Raw genomic sequence first — 17,771 nt, forward strand, 5'->3', positions numbered from 1 at the left:
GCAAATGTTCATGTGTTTTGGGGAGACCCATCTAAGCATCTGCTGTTAGTGAGATGGAAGCCAGACACTTGGCAGACTGTCCTCTCCCTTCCCTGTTCTTACCTCTAACCTGTGTGGGCAAGGTTCTATCCGGCTATAGGGAATACAGTGTTTGCAATTGTTAGTTCAGGAGAAACCCTGGGTAGCTGCCAGCCTGGTTCCTGTGGCTTTATCCCTCTCATGGCGTGAGCACTTTTTAATGCGATAAGCAGCAAAACAATCTGGTACCAGAGGATCTTAAAAACAGCTAAATAGATACAAAGGAGGCAAAGAGTCCTGCAGTAGTGAGATGGTGCCGTGGGAAGTACCGATAATACCACTGCTGCATAGCCTGCAAGGGGAATCTGATATCCCTGGTAGGAGAAGTTGTAAGGTGGTAAAAGAATAATTGATCTTACAAGATCAACCTTGCCCAGGTGAATGGTCTTACACTGTGTTTTACTACTCTAGATCTGGAAACATGCTGACTCTGGGGGCTTATCTGATTTTCCTTTCTTGCTTAACGCTTTGAACGAGCCGCAAGTTCATTGACACAGGACAAGATTTTACATTAGTGGGAAATGGCCCAATCGGGACTCGTGAAATTTCTCTCTGGTGTTCTAGATAAGGCTTGCAAAGCATGGCATTTTTCTGTGGGGATTTTAGCAGCTATTTTAAATTGAAAATAAATCATGAATACGGCCAAAGAGCAAATCCAACAAATTCAAAGTGGAAAGGAGCCCTGACAAATTCCAGCCCAGCTTTGTAAGTTCAATGATCTGGACCAGCTAAAAGACAGTACTGCGTTAAAAAAAGAAAGACAGTTCTGATAACTTCTTGCCTTAAACTGACACATGTGCGACCTTTCCCAAATGACTCACTTTTGAGAGATGGTCATTTTTTGTGTTAAGTCACAGGTTCTGGTTTTATTACACCCTGGTCCAGCCATTCCAACAGGGCTGTGTTCAAAGAATAGAACTTTTAAAATAGCAAGGCTGACTTAAATGTCATGAGAAAGTTGCAGAGTTTATTAGAAAAATATTTTAAATGTACATAGGGCATTGCACTGCAAGCTAAACAATATTTTGAGTCCAAAGAGTCAGAAATGCAGCAGTCTTCAAAAAGGTACTTTCACAAGAGCACATCTGTCCGTTCCTGTATCCTCCAGGTAGGCATGATGCAGGCTACAGGCCACATGCTCTGGACTACTATGCCCGTATTTTAGTGTGGAAAGGCTGTTGCCCCCAGGAGAGCAATGGATGTGGTTTTCTGTGCCCCCCCTCCAAAAAAGTGCAGGGTTTCTCAACAACAATAAATAAGTATGTGTGAGACTACATCAGGTTACAGAAAAAGAAAAACATCAGTCCTCCCATTCTGTATTGCTGCAAGTTTTACAAAAATGTTTGCTGTTGATCTGATATTCTGCTGTTGCCCCCTCTGCCATCTCATTGTGTTGATCATACCATTTGGGCCTTAGCCAATGAGCATCTTGTAACTTTCGTATTCCAGAGAGTACCCATATCAGTCTATAAGCAACAGAATGAAACAGGAGTTCAGTGGGACTTTAAAGACTAATTAGATTTATACAGAAATGAATTGCTGTTCATCCTTAAGGTGCCACTGAACTCCTGTACTGTTGTAAGAGTGGTGTTGAGAAGCCTCTGTAGCAATTTGAGGACAGGATGCTCTTCTAGTACTGAGAATCGGCTTTATATTCAGGCTGGGGGGTGATGGCGGTAAATATTTTTTAATCCCCCCCCCTCCGCAAAAGCAAGACTGATGGGTGTTGCTGAGTCTGTTGACATAACAGCATCCTTGCTGAGTCTTAGTCTAGTTGAGAACTAAGCAGTGGCTTATATCTCAGGGTAACTTCAGTTCTTGAGCACTTCTGTTATTCATTCTGAGCTTCAGGGAATAAGATTTTGATGACACTTTGAACAGAGGGTTGTAGTGGTGCCTGAGTGACCTGGCAGCCTGCCATTGATTTTTATGTCTCTGATCTTTTAATATACTATTTGAGTTCAAAACATCCCTACATGCTATCTATATAGCAAGGTGATGATGGTGCTTGGCTGTATGCTGGGATCTGTTGTATGCTGTCACCTCTTCACAGTCTTGCAACACCCAAGCATATTAGTTGTCCTCCTGTCCATTACAGAGGACGCAAGAGTTCTGCTGCTGCTGCTGCTCATAACGGATGGAGATGCAGATAAAGAGGACGCAAGTTACTGCTTGGATCGCGGCAAGCAGGAAAAAATAATTATCCATCTGACACTTATTAATATTCCCTGGGGAGGGGGAGAGGGAAAGTTATCAGTAAATAGTCCTTTTCATTATCAGTAAGCAACTCTACAGCATTCTCCCTCCCTCCCTTCCCTCTCCCTCCGCTAGGGTGGGTGGGCCATGTCCAGATGCCGGGCCCCCTCTCTCCCTCCCTCCCTTCCCTTGCATGCTACCCCTCACTTTCTCTCCTTCCTCACTCCCCTTCCCTTGCATGCCACCCCTCCCCCCTTCCCTCTCCCTCCACTAGGGTGGGTGGGCCATGTCTAGATGCCGGCCCCTCTCCCTCCCTTGCATGCTGCCTCTCACTCCCTTCCCTCCCTCCCCTTCCCTTGCATGACACCCCTCCCTCACTCCCCTTCCCTTGCATGCCACTCCCTCCCCTCCCTCTTCCTCCGCTAGGGTGGGTGCGCCATGTCTAGATGCTGGGCCACCAGATGCATGGTGTTTCATTGCTTGGATTCTCCATGTACAGCAATCCAACAGCACATTCCCTCACCCCCAAGTTGCTTCTTGACATGTCCTCCATGCCATCCTAACCAGACAGGGTCTACTTATGGGCCCAGGCAATGCTGAGTCCTACTCTCCATTTGTATGAGGACGACAGGTCTAAGGGAGGCCGACACCTCCAGATATCTCTCTCTGGGAAATGTTAACAGTGCGTATTGTCCTCTCAAACTTCCAAGCATCATGCCTCTGCTACTGAGATAGCATTGGAGCCTGCTTGCTAAGAAACCTAAAGCCAAATCTGGAACCACAGACCTTCGGTTACTGCAAACACAAATTTTTACCTGCTGTAGACCCACATTTTGATAATCTACCACAAGCTGAATTAATTCCATATAACATTAATTATTTACATCTAATGAGTTGGTTACATTAGCTATGGAATGAGTCAAATGGTTTAGAACAGTTTAGCCAAGTCTGTTCGTATCAGAAGAAACAGTGCCAATTTATTCCAGACAGCATCACCGGTACCCCTGTCCAAATTTTTAAAAGACATGGGAAAGGCTCAAGATATCATGATAGAGGCATGACAAGACAAGGGCGTATAGACTGTAGGACACGCTTCTGTGATGGCTGAAAAAGACACCCCCTCATGGGCCTTTACAAGCCAAGCCTAGCAGTCACAGAGCTTTTAACAGGATGTTCTCCTTTTGCAGTTTTTCACTATAAGTCTTAAATGACTAAAATCTTTTTTTTGGAAAAAGACATTTGGTTGCTTCCTTTCCAGTCCTGCTTGAACACTGGGAAGCCCAAAATACTGCATTTATCAAGCTTAAAAAGTGACTTTTAATGAAGGTAAATTTAGACCCAGCCATGCACAACTGTTTCATTGAACATGTCTAGTTAGCTTGAGACCTGCTTTGCACACTTCCTTTCACACAAACAGCTGTTTCCCAGTGCTGCTGAGAAGTGTAAATATTCCAACTACATGGATGAATCCAATGGTGAAGGTCTTTTCTAGAGTACTAAAGTGCTCATCAGATGGAAAAGCCCCCCACCCCCACCCCCAATCCACACCTGCTCCTCAGGATCATACCATAAAGAAATGGTTCTTGCACCATCAAGTAAGTATATAAAGAAGGTCTCAAACAGATGGGAGAACATGCCCTATCTGTACCACAAAAAAGGTAAGAAAATCATTCTGGTGCACTCTATGCAGGGAAGAATGGGAGTCACACTGAATAATGTCCATTTTGACGTACATCACAGTGATTACGCACATTCACATTCAGTCTGCCCAAGGAATTCCCAATCCAATAAGGGAATGCTCTACAGAATCCTGCTAGATCATGGCTACACTGTTCAAAAGCATGATGAAAAAGGTAGACTTTTAAAACTGTTTCCAAAGGACAGGCTAATCACTCAAATTCGCATTAATTGGTGAATACCGAGGAATAGCATTTACTCTGGTTTAATGTGAAACTTAAAATCTCATTGTCCTGCTTTTCCATAGCAAGCACTCTCTTCTTGTCTTCAGCTCTGACACCTTCCTATATGGCAAGGAGGTAGTTTAAAACTCTTGTTCTGTTACTCACCATAGTCCTCTGGGCAGTTCATCCAACCATTGGCTGGTACAGACAAAAGAGTTAGGAGGCCAGATCCTAAAAGGGATCCCACACCAGAAATGAAGTAGAAGAGACCCATGATGGCTCCTTGCATGGATTTTGGAGCTTCAGAGTAAGCAAACTCCAGCCCTAGGAAAGAGTTCAGTGAATCAGTTAGCCAGGAGATCAAGATACTGTCAAGAAGTGGTATAGAGAGTATGGACACTGTACAATCTTCTGAAATCATTTAGGCAACCAGACAGCAACATCCCCTCCCCCAAACACTAGAAAAAGAAATCTCTGATTAATTTACAGTTAAAAACAAAACTGTAAACTCTCAGTCAGGATCTGATGATATTTTATTGTTATTTTATTAGCTTTGATATCCTGCCCTGTTCAGGCTAGACTGGAGTTATCCAGATCCTTCTAGACTGTGGCTATCCAGGGCAGGGCACATTTTCCTACGTTGCCTTGAATATTCGAAGACACTATTATAAATATAAATTACACATAAGCATGTGTAATGTATATACATTACACAAATATACATTACACATAAGCCCAGCCAATCCTATGAAGAGATAAATCTGATGCCGGAGGGATTGATCAGAAATAGAGAAGCATTGGATGGGAGCTGTGCCTAACCCTTCTTCCCCTAGCTGATCCCTGTTCCATCCACCATCCCCGCTAAGCAACTTTTCAGCTGTTTCTTCATAAGGATAATAGGTCTCCCCTATGCTGCTTACCTGGAATGCTAGTAAAGATTTCACTAATTCCAATGAGCATGTATTGGGGGATTTGCCACCAGATGGGGAGTTGTGCTGCAATATAATCATCCTTCCCAATTTGCTGTGAGATGGTCTTATTGTTGTGCACATATTTTAGCCTCTTAGTCTCAAGAACACCTATTGAATAGAAATATTTCAGTTGAGGGAATACCTGAGCAACTGTCTTTTAATTTCGGGTCACTGTTCAGCTAATGGTATTCGGTATGCAGTAACAGCTCCACCTATTGCCAGTTAATAAGATAGCCATGTGATTCCTTTCACTGCAATTTAATGCTTTCCAGTTAAGGTCTTTTCCACACGAGTCATTTAAAGCATATCTTGCCGCAAAATGCTGCTTTGAAAAAAATTGCCCCCCCCCCTCCCCTTTCGGTTCTGGAAATAGTTTGCCTTTGTTGTTCCCTGAGTAATTTAATCACAATGTTTTTTCAATCCATTTCTGAGCCAGCTTCTCTTGAGCATGTGATCATGTAGAAATGGTCTTTTTTTCTCTGACCCACCAAGCACATATCCGTACCTCCTCATAGTTTCCAAACCTCCCCTTCAGCCATTTTGAAGCAGGAGACAATTGCCTCAGCAATAGAACACTGAGTCGCTGGGGTGACTGAAGAGGAGTAATTGCGGCTTGTAATTGGGAACTGCTGCAGTAACCACAATGCACCACTGCGAATCAAATTTGACTGGCAAATATGGTTCTTTGTGTGAGGGAGTGAACTATGTATTTATGTTCCTTCAGGTTATGGCACCTGCTCCAGGAGTTGTTTGGCTTCAATTTTGGGTTGGTAGTTCCCAATAGTAGAAATGGAGACTCATACATTTTTGAATTGCCACTTCAAAATGTAATTGCACAGTAACACTATAGTGCCTGCACAAAAGGAAAAAAAGGAAGAGTTGTTCTGCATCACAGACGGCATTTCACCACCATCAAGAATAATAGGTTTTCAGTACTAGCACATAGAATGAATACAACAGAAGAGACAAGGGTAGGAAAAAACCCAAAATGACGTGGAAAAGGAGGCATGCAAAATTATTTCACATAAAATGTTTCCAAAACACAAAGTTTGACCACTGGGAAAATCTGATGAGCTGTGCATGTGGAAAAAATTTAATACAAATGAATTTCAAATGACCCTATTTCTTCCTGTCATAGGGTACTGTTTTCATGAATTATTATGGCAAATAGTTGCCTAATGGCCAGTACACAAACAGTATAGCCAAAGAGGGAAGAAGAAAGTTTGGTTTCAGATGGTCCCAAATGGGCACAGTAACAATATAGATGGAGAAATGTAGATATTTTAAAGAAAGGATTACTGTGTGTAGATCTTATTGCTCTCTGTTAATTATATAGTTTGACAGGGGACCAGCTCTGCCTATACCGTGCCATGGCTCAAGGCAGTCTTAAAATTTCAGGGGAAAAGTACATAGTATGATCACCTTTGTAGGAAAGATGTAACTTTATGCTTTCCACATCAGAAGCTCCCTGCCTACGTAATATGTTGTAGAGTTCTTATCTACTTTCTCCCTGCTAGTTTTGAGTTTTGTTTTAAAAGGAATACCAACCAAACCCATACAGTCCTCCCATTTGTACACTAAGGTGATACAATCCTAGGTATTTCCAAATGCGACCGCTATGTGGTTCAGTGGTTTGAGTGTCAAATTGGAATTTAGGAGACCCAGGCTAAAATCCCCATTCAGCCGTCAATCTCACTGGATGATTGTGGGAAAGTCGCCATCTTTCAACCTAACCTTTACCTCTTTAGGCTTGTAGCCAGAATAAAGGAAGGAAGGAAGAATCATGAATGCCATCCTGAGCTCCTTGGAGGAAGGGTAAGAAAAAATGTCACCCATATGCAGAATAGCTCTGAGAAGCATTGAAAGAATATTCCAAAATTATAGATCTTGTTTTTTATCCCACATTGCAAGGTGTGTAAAAACCCAACCCCTTTGATCCTTTACATTTGGGGCTCAAAAGCTTTAGCTCTAGAAACTAATATGGCATCTACAACAATGGTTGAATGAGTTACTCACCTGCTGCAATGACTGAGGCAAAACCAAAGATCATACCCACAGTCATCCTCTTTAGTGCTGAAAGCAACAGCTTCCTCTTTGCCAGGAATGGGTCTATGACCCGATCTTTCAGTGGGACCAGGATTAGGAGAACTATCACATTGGCTAGAAGGAGCCAGGCATCTGGGAACTGGGGACAGGGCCAGAATCATGAATATTCACGGATACCAATAACACTATTAGTTCCTCCCCAAAGTGTGCTATAAGTATCTTGCTTTTTGGATCTGACAAATATGAGAACATCTGTTTCAGGAGCTGTTTCTTCCACAATATTGTTAATGGTCGACTGATATAACCAGTCTATGCAAACTTCAGAAGGCCTCTAGCAACTGACTTGGCCAGAAAACAGCCCCTGAAACAAAGTCAGATGCCAACTTTGTTTCTGTATCCATTCAAGAGGGCTGATTCACACATTACAAAATCTTTGTGGTGGACAAATGAAGAGTTGACTAATGTGATCTGGGAGTTTCATGATGGGAATTTAATTCTCAGGCATGCACAGACCCAATTCAGATGGAGAATTCAGCATATGGGGAGAGGGGAATTCCTACCCACATAGTTTTCCCAATCATAAACAACTATGGGAGTCACTGTCTGCCCCACTGGGGAAACTTACATGTAACCCTTAACACATGCAGGTTTTCTCAATGAAGCGAACAGTGGCTCTAGGGCCATTTCAGATCCATTTAAAATGCTTACCTGGGAATAAGAACTCTCTCATCACATCTAGTTGACAGTCTACATGCCCAATACATAGACTTCGCAAGGTACAAATCAGACCCCAATTACACTATTCTGGAACCTAATAATGTCAGAGGGGTAAGCATTTGCTGTAACAAAAATGAACAGGAGTCTTGTGGGATCCTGAAGTTTAGTAAAATAGTATTCCAGCATAAGCTGTTGTGGGCGAGTGCTCATTTCATTAGAAACATGAAGTGAAGCCTCACTATGCTGTTATTTTATGTTATTTTTTAAAAGTAACAGAATCAAGAGATCATGAAATACAGGAAGTATAGCATGAGATGTCATTATGTAAAATTCTAATTGATTCAAGAAAAATACTGAGACCTTTCACTAGTTGTGCCAAACTGGTTAACACATTTAGTGAGCTGAGAAATTCCAAGCTTTTGCTCAAGCTGGAAAGAAGGGGGTAGGAGGTAGCATGGAATTGGAACATCTTCCACACCATCAAATGGCTTATTCACTTGCTTTTCCTCCAATTTCTATATGAAGAAGAGAAGTTTGGTTTTATACCCCACCTTTCTGTCCTGTAAGGAGTCCCAGAGTAGCTTACACACTCCTTCCCTTCCTCTTCTCACAATTGAGACCTTGTGAGGCAGGTGGGGCTGAGAGAGTTCTGAGAGAACTGTGAGTAGTCCAAGATCACCCAGCAGGCTTCATGTGGAAGAAGGTCACCCAGCAGGCTTCATGTGGGCAATCAAACCCCCTTCCCTCCAGATTAGAGTTCACCGCTCTTAACCACTACACCACGCTGGCTTTCATCCCTCGATTGTGTGCTGTCACCTGTCAACAATGCCCTTCTGCTGTCTACATTGAACAAACTGGTCCATCTCTGTGCAAAACAATAAATGAACACAAAGGAGATGTCAAAAGGGACAACGTTCAGAAACCTGTGGCTGACCACTTCAGTGTATCCCTGGGCACTCTGTCACTGACTTGAAACTCTCCAATCTTCAACAAAAGACTTTAAAACAGAGACTTTAAAGAGAGGTGGCTGAATCCAAATTTATCAAAAGGTTTGATTGTTTTAACTAAGAGCTGGGCAGCCCAAACCAGATCAACAGTTCCGATTGTTGTGAAAGGTTACCGAGCATCTCTTCTATCATTTTGCATAGAAATGTCACACGCTATACCTCCTGTATTTCACAGTCATTTACTCTATATTTTCAGTATCCCAGTCTGACTGTTTGAATCACTGGCATGATTGGCATGATCATTTCGTACACCCAGCTGAGGACACAGCAACTACCTGAAATGGCAGCGCATTCCGCTGCCACTACCCCCAGCTATCATGAACTGGTTGCATGCCAGCAGCACCATGCTAACAAACATGCTTTCGAGCAACATGCCCTAACACACATTTAAAGTATTTTACAACAAACTGCAATAAATCTAGTAGTATATATATCTGGTGAGAACTGCACAAAGTTGGCTAATTTCAGGAAGGAAAACAGACTTGTAGAAACTGAAACAGATTTTCAGAGACCGCTGGATGATACATGGTTTTGTGATCTGGTCTCAGTTCCATGGAGATGTTCCATGGAGCTTTTTCTCAAATTAAAGTTAAAAGACACCCCTTAAACTATAACAGAAGTCTCACAAATGCTTGTCAGAGACAGAGGGGAGACAAATCAATAGCATGTTTTGCCTTCAAATAAAAAAAGGTTGTTTCATTACCCTGAAACAGAAGAGGGTCTCCCTGAGAAATTTTCCCTCTGTCAATATCAGCAACTGATCTCATTTTCAGAGCCATCATTCATTCCTAGATCCTTCCCTTGCTACGTATACATACAAGCCTCTCTCCCGTATCAACTCCTCTCTCACGGTATGTAGCCTAAGGGGAAGTAGAATGATTTCTGTTCTGTACTGTGTGTGGTGGGCCAAGGTCTCCGATCATAGCAACATGAAGCTTTTCACAACTATTCTGCTTACAAAAGCAGGGGCTAGCCAGCTTACAAGGAGGCGGCTTTGTGCCCTGGTTATTCAGTTTCATGCACTGTCTTAACATTTTCCTAACTAGACAACTGTTGCTTGTGATGGCATTCTGCTGAAATACAGTGTCAGTATGGTGACTGTTATGTAAAGTGAACAGTGCCCCTTCCTTACAATTTCATCCTTTCTTTCCTTTAAGGTGTTTAGAATACTCATGGCATTCCCCCTCCCATTTTAACCTCACAACAACTTTGTAAAGTGGGCTGAGACCCTGGGGATAGTATCTGGCCAAAGATCTCCCAATTGTCTTCCCAGTTGTCTTCCCAGTTGTAATCTAACATTCTAACCACTATTGGCTCCCTACTTGCCACAGGAGAATTTCAGTCCCCATGTTGCTGAACAGCCTTACCACAGGACACCTCCCCCTTGAAACTTGACATGATCCCACTACCTAGGGGGCACCACCCTTATCTTGGTTCCTCACAAAATCTCACTGTTCTGTTTTCGAACAGACCACATTGCCAGACACTACTTCTTCAGCTTACCTTGTAGCTACCACCTACAGATGCTGAGAGAGCACTATTGTTGGAATTGCTGTGTTGAAAGATGTTTGGGATATAGAGGTGCAATCCCTGCAGGTAGTAGGTTGACTGCATCTAAGACTCAAAAGAAAAGGAATGCTGTTAGAGAAACAGAGGTTCCATGGGATGAATAACTGTCTCCTTGATCAAGCCCAAGCTCTATCAAGTTAGTCACCTGGCTCCAGAGGCGTATTGGGGGGGGGAATGGTGTCCGGAGACAGGCACCCCCCTGCTATGCCCTGCTCAGGGGGTGCCCCACCCCCCAGGCTTCACCCCCCCTCCTGGTTCCTGGCTCCAGCTGGCAGCCGACAGTCCCTTTTGCCCTCCCCTCTGTGGAAAGCAGACGCAACTGCAAGGCTCCATCTTTTATAAGCACGTGGGTGGGGCTTGCGGGCGAGCCCCTGCCCACATGCTTATAAAAGCAAAGGAGACGAGGATGGAGCCTTACAGTTGCGTCTGCTCTCCCCAGAGGGGAGGGCAGAAGGGACTGCTGGCTGGGAGCTGGAAACCGGGGGGGTGAGGCTTGGGGGGGGGCAGTGTCCTTGGGCTTCCTTGGCCCCGTCCATGTCAATGATGACATGGGCGGAGCCTAAGGCACCCAAAGACGAGGCAACACTGATTGCCTTGCCGTCTTCCTGGTCATGTGGGGGGCTGATTTTACGCCCCTCCCCACGTGACCAGATTAGTGGCGCCTGCGGACAGAGGGTATCCCCATCCCTAGGCAGATATGCCACTGCCTGGCTCAATATTGCCATTTATATGCAATTGTTACCACATTAATTCGAGAGACTAAGGAATTCAGACCTTGGTTTGCATTTGCTATCCCTAGGCATACATGTCAAGTGTCCAACATGAGGAACCTACTTGAAAAGTTCAGGTTCATTATTAGTAAACAGTCCTTGAAACTTTAAGCATAAAAATGGACCAGGTTGACCAAAACTGGCTAAACCCCTGCCCATATCAAATACTGTGAAGACGAATTCAAAGCCTCTATCTAAAGACTAGTGATGGAGCCCAGACTGTTTTTGCAGACTTTGCCCTTCATTCCTTTGCTACAACTGCAGTACCTTTTATTCAGACAATATGACATCCTGCAGAACTCTTGCCCTCTTTGCGGGTCATTATGAACAGGACTAGGAAGAAGAGAAACCTCTTGAGAACAGAACACAGAGCAAAAGAGGCAACAACTCTTGCTTAAAGCTTGAGCAAAACAGAAAAGAAAAGAAGCAGGAGTGGAGTTAGCCTTTGAAGCGTATGAGGGAATCACAGCTGAGAATTCTGGAATATTAATAAAGCAAGTGGGACATTTAAGTGCATATCATAGAGATCTGCTCTGGCAAAGGACAGGATATGATGCCCACAGATTTTCCATTCATGCAGGAGCCTAGCTTACTAATAGTAGCTCACTAAAGTAGTGCCCAGGGCTCACTCCAGGTGCTGTGCCCCCCTCAGCTGAAATCCTTTTGGAGGCAGTGCAATGCCACAGAAGTTACACAGTCCCTGGGTTTGCTGCACCCTCTGCATTGGACTGCAACACCTCTGCAATATGCATGTGTTTGCAAAAGCATTCTCTTTTAAGATAATTCACATATTACCTTCTAAGATGTATTGTACACATTTAAAACATCTTAGCAGCACACCTACTAGCTAGAGGAACAACATGCAAAGATGGCTGGGGTTTTCTTATTCTCCACAGGTGAAAGAATTATCAACATCAAAACATTGCCCAAATCCCACATCATGGCTTCAGCTTTTCTGGAAAATGTACATTTCTGTTCTATCCTCTGGCACAGCATGGTAAGCTGCAGTAATGCAATCCAAGCTCTGCTCACCCCCTGAGTTCGATCTAGATGGAAATCAGTTTCAGGTAGCAGCTGGAGTTTCAGGTAGCAGCTGACTCAGCCTTCCATCCTTCTGAGGTCAGTAAAATGAGTACCCAGCTTGCTGGGGGTAAAGTGTAGATGACTGGGGAAGATACTGGCAAATCACTCCATGAATAAAGTCTGCCTATAAACACTGTGATGTGACGTCCTCTGATGGCTCAGTAATGGTACCATGCTGAGCCAGGTACTATCTTTACCATTTACCTCTAGTAATCCTGTCTAACATGGAGGCTGCCTTTATGTCTAACCTTGTTCCCAAAGTTCTAATGTTTCTCCTGAACATTACTTGAAGCAGGACAGAAGAAATGAATGCAAAGAAGGAAAACTCTAATAGAGCTGCCAACAACCTGGAGAAAAAAATGTCCTGATTCTTCAATAGAGACTTATTATGAGAGTATGGGTAGCTGAAACTTTCAACAGCATGGACATAAATAATATTCACTAAACCTCTATTAACGGCATAGGACGTTTTTTCTCCAAGTTGTTGGCAACCCTAACCTCTAATTGCCATGTGCTTATAAAGAGTTACATACGTTTGGGGGACAATGTGAAAAAGAAAGGAATACATCCTCGACATTCTGCTCTTTTTGGCTCTACCCAATAAATGGATCGGAAGATCAAACCACAACATGGTTATGCATGCTGTACCTGGAAGTAAACCATCCAGTATGGGATCAAAGTCAGCAGGACTGGCAAGATTTTTACTAGTCCCTGAAAGTTGGAGATGTTTTCATGGGAAGGTTCCTGCGGCTGGTGCCTTGGACCTGAAAGCAGGCTAGTCACTTCTCCTGATTGGAAATTGTTGACTCTGTTGAGAAAAGGAAGTACAAAAATACTTCAACACTTTTAAAATATAATAAAGGGCCAGTATATTGTGGAAGTCTGTTATTATTAAGCAGCAATTTCTCTTCCAGATCAATGAACCAATCAAGGTTACATTCTATTCTTTGGAATTCCTCAATGGAGAGAGGGTACCTATTTCTTTTCCACTAACACTGCCACAGCCATCAAAGCTGAGCACTTAGTACCTCAGCAGATTCTAGGAGTTCCAATGGTCTGGAGAAAAACTGTACCTTTAACAAAGGCATTATTTGCCAGATCATGCTACTGGTCTTCATGCTATGAAAAGTTTCATCCATACATTACACCTCTATTAGGTGATACAACTTCTTTTTCTCCAGGTTGTTGACAACCTTGGTATCCCCTTTAGGGCAGGAAGATGGGACTATCGAGTTCATAAGTAAAACAAAAAAACAAACAAAATAAGAAATCCTAGCAGATGCTTGTAGGGTTACAACCCTTACAGCAACCCTTACTGCTCAATAGCAACAGGCGTCTGTTATCTTACTTGGCTTTGGTGGAGATCTTCCGAAGCACTTTGCCCCAGCAGCTGCTCTTGAAGGCCAGCTGGAACATAATGGAGACCTGACTGCCAGTGGCAGGCTTTGTGACAAAGCTGGGGGCAGCCAGAAGAAAGACTAGTAAGGCAAAGGCCAGACAGACAGCAGGGATGGCATAACCAATAAGGAAGTCCACATTCTGCTGGATGAAGGCAACCACCAGCAGTGAGATCACAGCTCCAAAGTTAATACTCCAGTAGAACCAGTTGAAAAAACGTTGGGTAGCATCCTGGCCAAGGTCTGTTACCTGTAAGAAAAACAAATTGTGGAATAAGGTCATGCTCGTGCACATGTCACTGGTTCATAAAACCAGAATTGCATCTAAGGTTGTTTCCATATGGAGATTTTGCTCAGGGTTCCTCCTCAAACTCCAACAGGGTTTTTTTGGTCATCTGAATAACACTTTTCTGCATTTGTCCACCTTCTGAATTTTTTGGAGGGGAAGGTTTCCACATAACATTATAATGCAGTTGTGTATTTCCATGTTTTATTGAATTGTTTAAATGTTTTATATATAATTTCTTAAATGATTTATTGTTGAAATGTTTTAATGTTCACCACCTTGGCAACCCTATTTGGGTAGAAAGGTGGCACTGAAATGTTTTGAATGAATGAATGAATGAATGAATGAATGAATGAATTAATTAATTAATTAATTAATTAATTAATTGAATGAAGAACTGCATAGAGATCAGTAATGGGGCAAAAGAAGGCAAATAAAAGCAGAATGAACTGTGATCATTGGTACATATCCATAGGTACAGCCATTCTTTCAACAGTGGGAGAAAGTTATACACTGGCCCTTTCCACACAGACCATTTAAAACATTTGGGAAACATTTTTAAAATAATGGTTTTGCCTTTGTATAACACAGAAAAATAAAGTATTTCATTTTCTGCTGCTTCATTTGATTCTCTATGCTGCCTACTATTTTCTGATTCTTTCCCCCAGACATTTCCTCCGCTGGCATCATAGCTGGGTGCCGTTTCATTATTGAAGTCCACAAACAACCTCAGTTGTGCCTGCCTATTATGGCAACATGTTGTTTCCCCCTTTCTAATTTTCAATTAAGTGTCTTCGAAGCTTTGATGATTCAATAATTTGATGATTCTTAAGTTAATTCTGCAAAGGCTTTGAGCAAGGAGGAGCACTTTGTTGTACTGGAATGGCACTGACTTGTTCACAGTCTGGGGATATTTTCAGTCTGCTTGTGGCAGGAGAGAAGGGAGTCTTCTTTCCTGCTGCAAGCAGGCTGAAAAATATTAATTCATTTCTAGGATGACAGGGGAAACTAAAGCCACTCTCTCAGAACAGAATTTAACCGAATTAACAGCATGAGAATATCAAATAATAATAAAAAGTCAACATGGAGGCTACACAAGAGCGAAAAAAATACTTTGAAAAATTGAAAATACAGAATCACATGTTTTTATCAAATTCCATGATTCCAGGCATTTTGGCAGGTGTTTTTTTTCTTTTTTTGTAAAGCTGTGTTTGATAAGCATGCTGGAAATCAACATTTTGGTACTGATACCTGAGATAAGGAAGGAAAGAAGGAACTGAGCCAAGATCTCTTACCTGGTCAGCACCAAATGGTGCAAGGTTTGCCTTGACAGAGCTGATACCCAGGGCTAGGAGCAATAGGCCGGCATACATTACAGGAGCACAGTACTGACCTGGCAATTGTCCCTTACACTCCGCACCTCCTCTTTGGCAAGAGGACTGAATCACATAAGCTGACCTATCTCCACAGAGAAAATTCTGTCCATCTTGTGAAGCTGTGGTAGGCAATAGACACGCTGTCAGCAGATAGAGTAGAACGCTAAATGTGATGGTCCAGTAGCGGCCCAGGTAAGCATCAGCCAGCCAGCCTCCAATGGGTGAGAGCAAATAGGAGGCTCCCATAAATAGCAGAGTTGCCCGTGAAGCCTGTGAGCCTTCCCAGTTGAAGTTGCTGCTGTTGAGGTATAGGACAAGATTTGAGGCAATGCCAAAAAAAGCTGCCCGCTCAAGAATCTCTACCAGGAGCACTGCTGAACAGGCAGCTCTTCTGCCCTCAAAAAGAGACATGGTAGACCTTTCTAGGGTCTCCTCCTGCCCTAACAAGGGCTTCAGCTCCTCTGGGATGCTTGGAATGGATCCCTCCCTTTCTTTACTGGTCTCTATTTTGTGTTTGCATTCTCCAAGTGTTTCAGTGTTACTTGTACTTCCCCATTTTTTCACAGGACCCACATCATATTACAGTTCATTTCCCTGACTGGAAACTTTCATTTTCCATTAGCTAGAGAGAGTTCCCCTTTCACATACGTCTTGTGCAGATTTTTGCCCATCCCCTTTCCCCATTCCCTTAAAACAATGTTTTTTCACCAACCACCCCCTAAAAAACAACCTATCCGACCCAGTTCTTTTTTCCCTTCACATTCTTCCACATCATGTTCTTTTTTTCCCACTCAAAAACTTGTTCAGATTAGACCTTTGCCTGCACAAATTTTTAATGGCTTAGATTGCAGTTCTTGTTTCTGGTCAGATTTTAGCCACAGCAAGTCATTCCTACTTTTTCTTCCCTTTATGATTATGCAATGCTGATACTAAAATGCAAGACAGTTTTTGCATTGTTTTCTGAAACTCTTAAATAGAGTACACCATCTCTGCTTTTGTAGTCTCACTCACATATCACCCAAGTGTTGGGGTATCCCAACACCCCCTCTTGAATGATAATACAACTGGACTTTTGCTTCATGGATGGGAAAAACTTCAACATGCAAATCAAACACTGATCTTTGTCATCTCCTCTACCCCTTGAAGTACTTGCAAATCTTTCTCCAGATAAAACCTATGAAGATTAAAGGTAATCTCCATTTTAATGCTTTGTGGTTTTTTTGCATTCTGTGCTTCACAAAAAGGAGGGTGAGTTCTACTTACCCCATTTCAAAGCTGTTTTTGATCCCATTGTTTTCTATGAAGTTTGTCCACCTTCTCAGAACACTGTTTCCTGACTGCCATCTTTTTTTTTTCACTCATGCACTGTGTTGATTCCAAAAATGGAGAAAAAAAGGAGAACCCAAGAAATTATAAAAATGACAGGAGAGGGGTGAAGCAGTGAGATGAGGTTAGAAAAGATGGCAGACCAAGTGCTGAAGCGGAGGTTTGGCAATCACACAGGATGTGGATAACAGCCAGGTTTCTTGGTGAGGGGAGAAATTGATGTGTGTTGATGTGTATGTATTTTTCGTTTAAGGATATTAGTGTTCGTCAGCCACATATTATCAGTTGGTATCAAGACACGCATTTTGGAGCACAGAAGCTGTATTCGATTAGGCAAGGAAGATGCACCCCTGGTGGACCATTTTAAAGAAATAAATCATGCAGATTCAGACCTCCGTTTTTGTGTAGTACAACACTTTAAGGATATTGCCCCTTTTGTGAACATTGATAAGAAAATCTTGCAAGCTGAAAATAGACTGATCTATACATTTTGCACTGACAAATTGGGCTTGAATAAGGCATTGGATTATGCCTGTCACTTGTGAGTCATATGCACAGGTGTTATGAATTGCGGTGTGACTAATCAGGTGTTACTAATTGTGGGATATATACTATTTCCCCTAGAGATGGATAGAATAAAGAAGAAAGGTACTATGGGAGATTTCAGTGAATTTAAGTGAATGAAATTGTGAATTATGAAATTTTGTGAATGAAATTGGAAGCATATTGTAATTTATTTACTGATGTACGATGCTTTGGGTTTACTTTACAGATTACCCGTAGGAAGCCCACATAAATTGCTTACACATTAGATTGTGATGCTGAGGAAGTCACCAAAAAACACTGGTTATGCGCAAAGTGTTTCCTTCTTTATGATTTGATGGACTGTTATAGACTGGATGCTTACCTTTTGGAACTTAATGAATTAATCCATTATTGATTTACTTACCAGAACGGATGTAAAAAGGTTTTCACATTTATGTTCTCATGGACTTTGGAATGATAACTTGTATAAGTAATTAATGTTATTGTACATGGATATTTGATG

The 17,771-nt window shown here is 42.5% G+C and overlaps 1 protein-coding gene across 1 annotated transcript; it reads right to left on the reverse strand.

The window, feature by feature from the left end:
• Positions 1 to 1,037: 1,037 nt before the first annotated feature.
• SLC15A3 (solute carrier family 15 member 3) lies at positions 1,038 to 16,688 on the reverse strand. The gene is made up of 9 exons (XM_048484554.1): positions 16,661 to 16,688; positions 15,317 to 15,900; positions 13,687 to 13,985; positions 12,987 to 13,146; positions 10,420 to 10,530; positions 7,163 to 7,331; positions 5,096 to 5,254; positions 4,341 to 4,499; positions 1,038 to 2,306 (listed from the first exon to the last, which is right to left on the reverse strand). The coding sequence occupies exons 1-9, from the start codon at positions 16,686 to 16,688 to the stop codon at positions 2,152 to 2,154; spliced, it is 1,824 nt and encodes a 607-aa protein (XP_048340511.1). The 3' UTR covers positions 1,038 to 2,151.
• Between the last annotated feature and the right edge of the window lie 1,083 nt (positions 16,689 to 17,771).

This window comes from Sphaerodactylus townsendi, linkage group LG02 (assembly GCF_021028975.2).
Source record: "Sphaerodactylus townsendi isolate TG3544 linkage group LG02, MPM_Stown_v2.3, whole genome shotgun sequence".
Taxonomy (NCBI): domain Eukaryota; kingdom Metazoa; phylum Chordata; class Lepidosauria; order Squamata; family Sphaerodactylidae; genus Sphaerodactylus; species Sphaerodactylus townsendi.

Coding starts and splice junctions, on each gene's coding strand:
- SLC15A3 (XM_048484554.1), bottom strand. CDS start 16,688: ATGGGATCAAAAACAGCTTTGAAATGGG. Junction 13,147..13,686: donor AAGATCTCCACCAAAGCCAA/GTAAGATAACAG, acceptor TTTTCTCAACAG/AGTCAACAATTTCCAATCAG. Junction 7,332..10,419: donor CTGTAGGTGGTAGCTACAAG/GTAAGCTGAAGA, acceptor CCCTGTCCCCAG/TTCCCAGATGCCTGGCTCCT.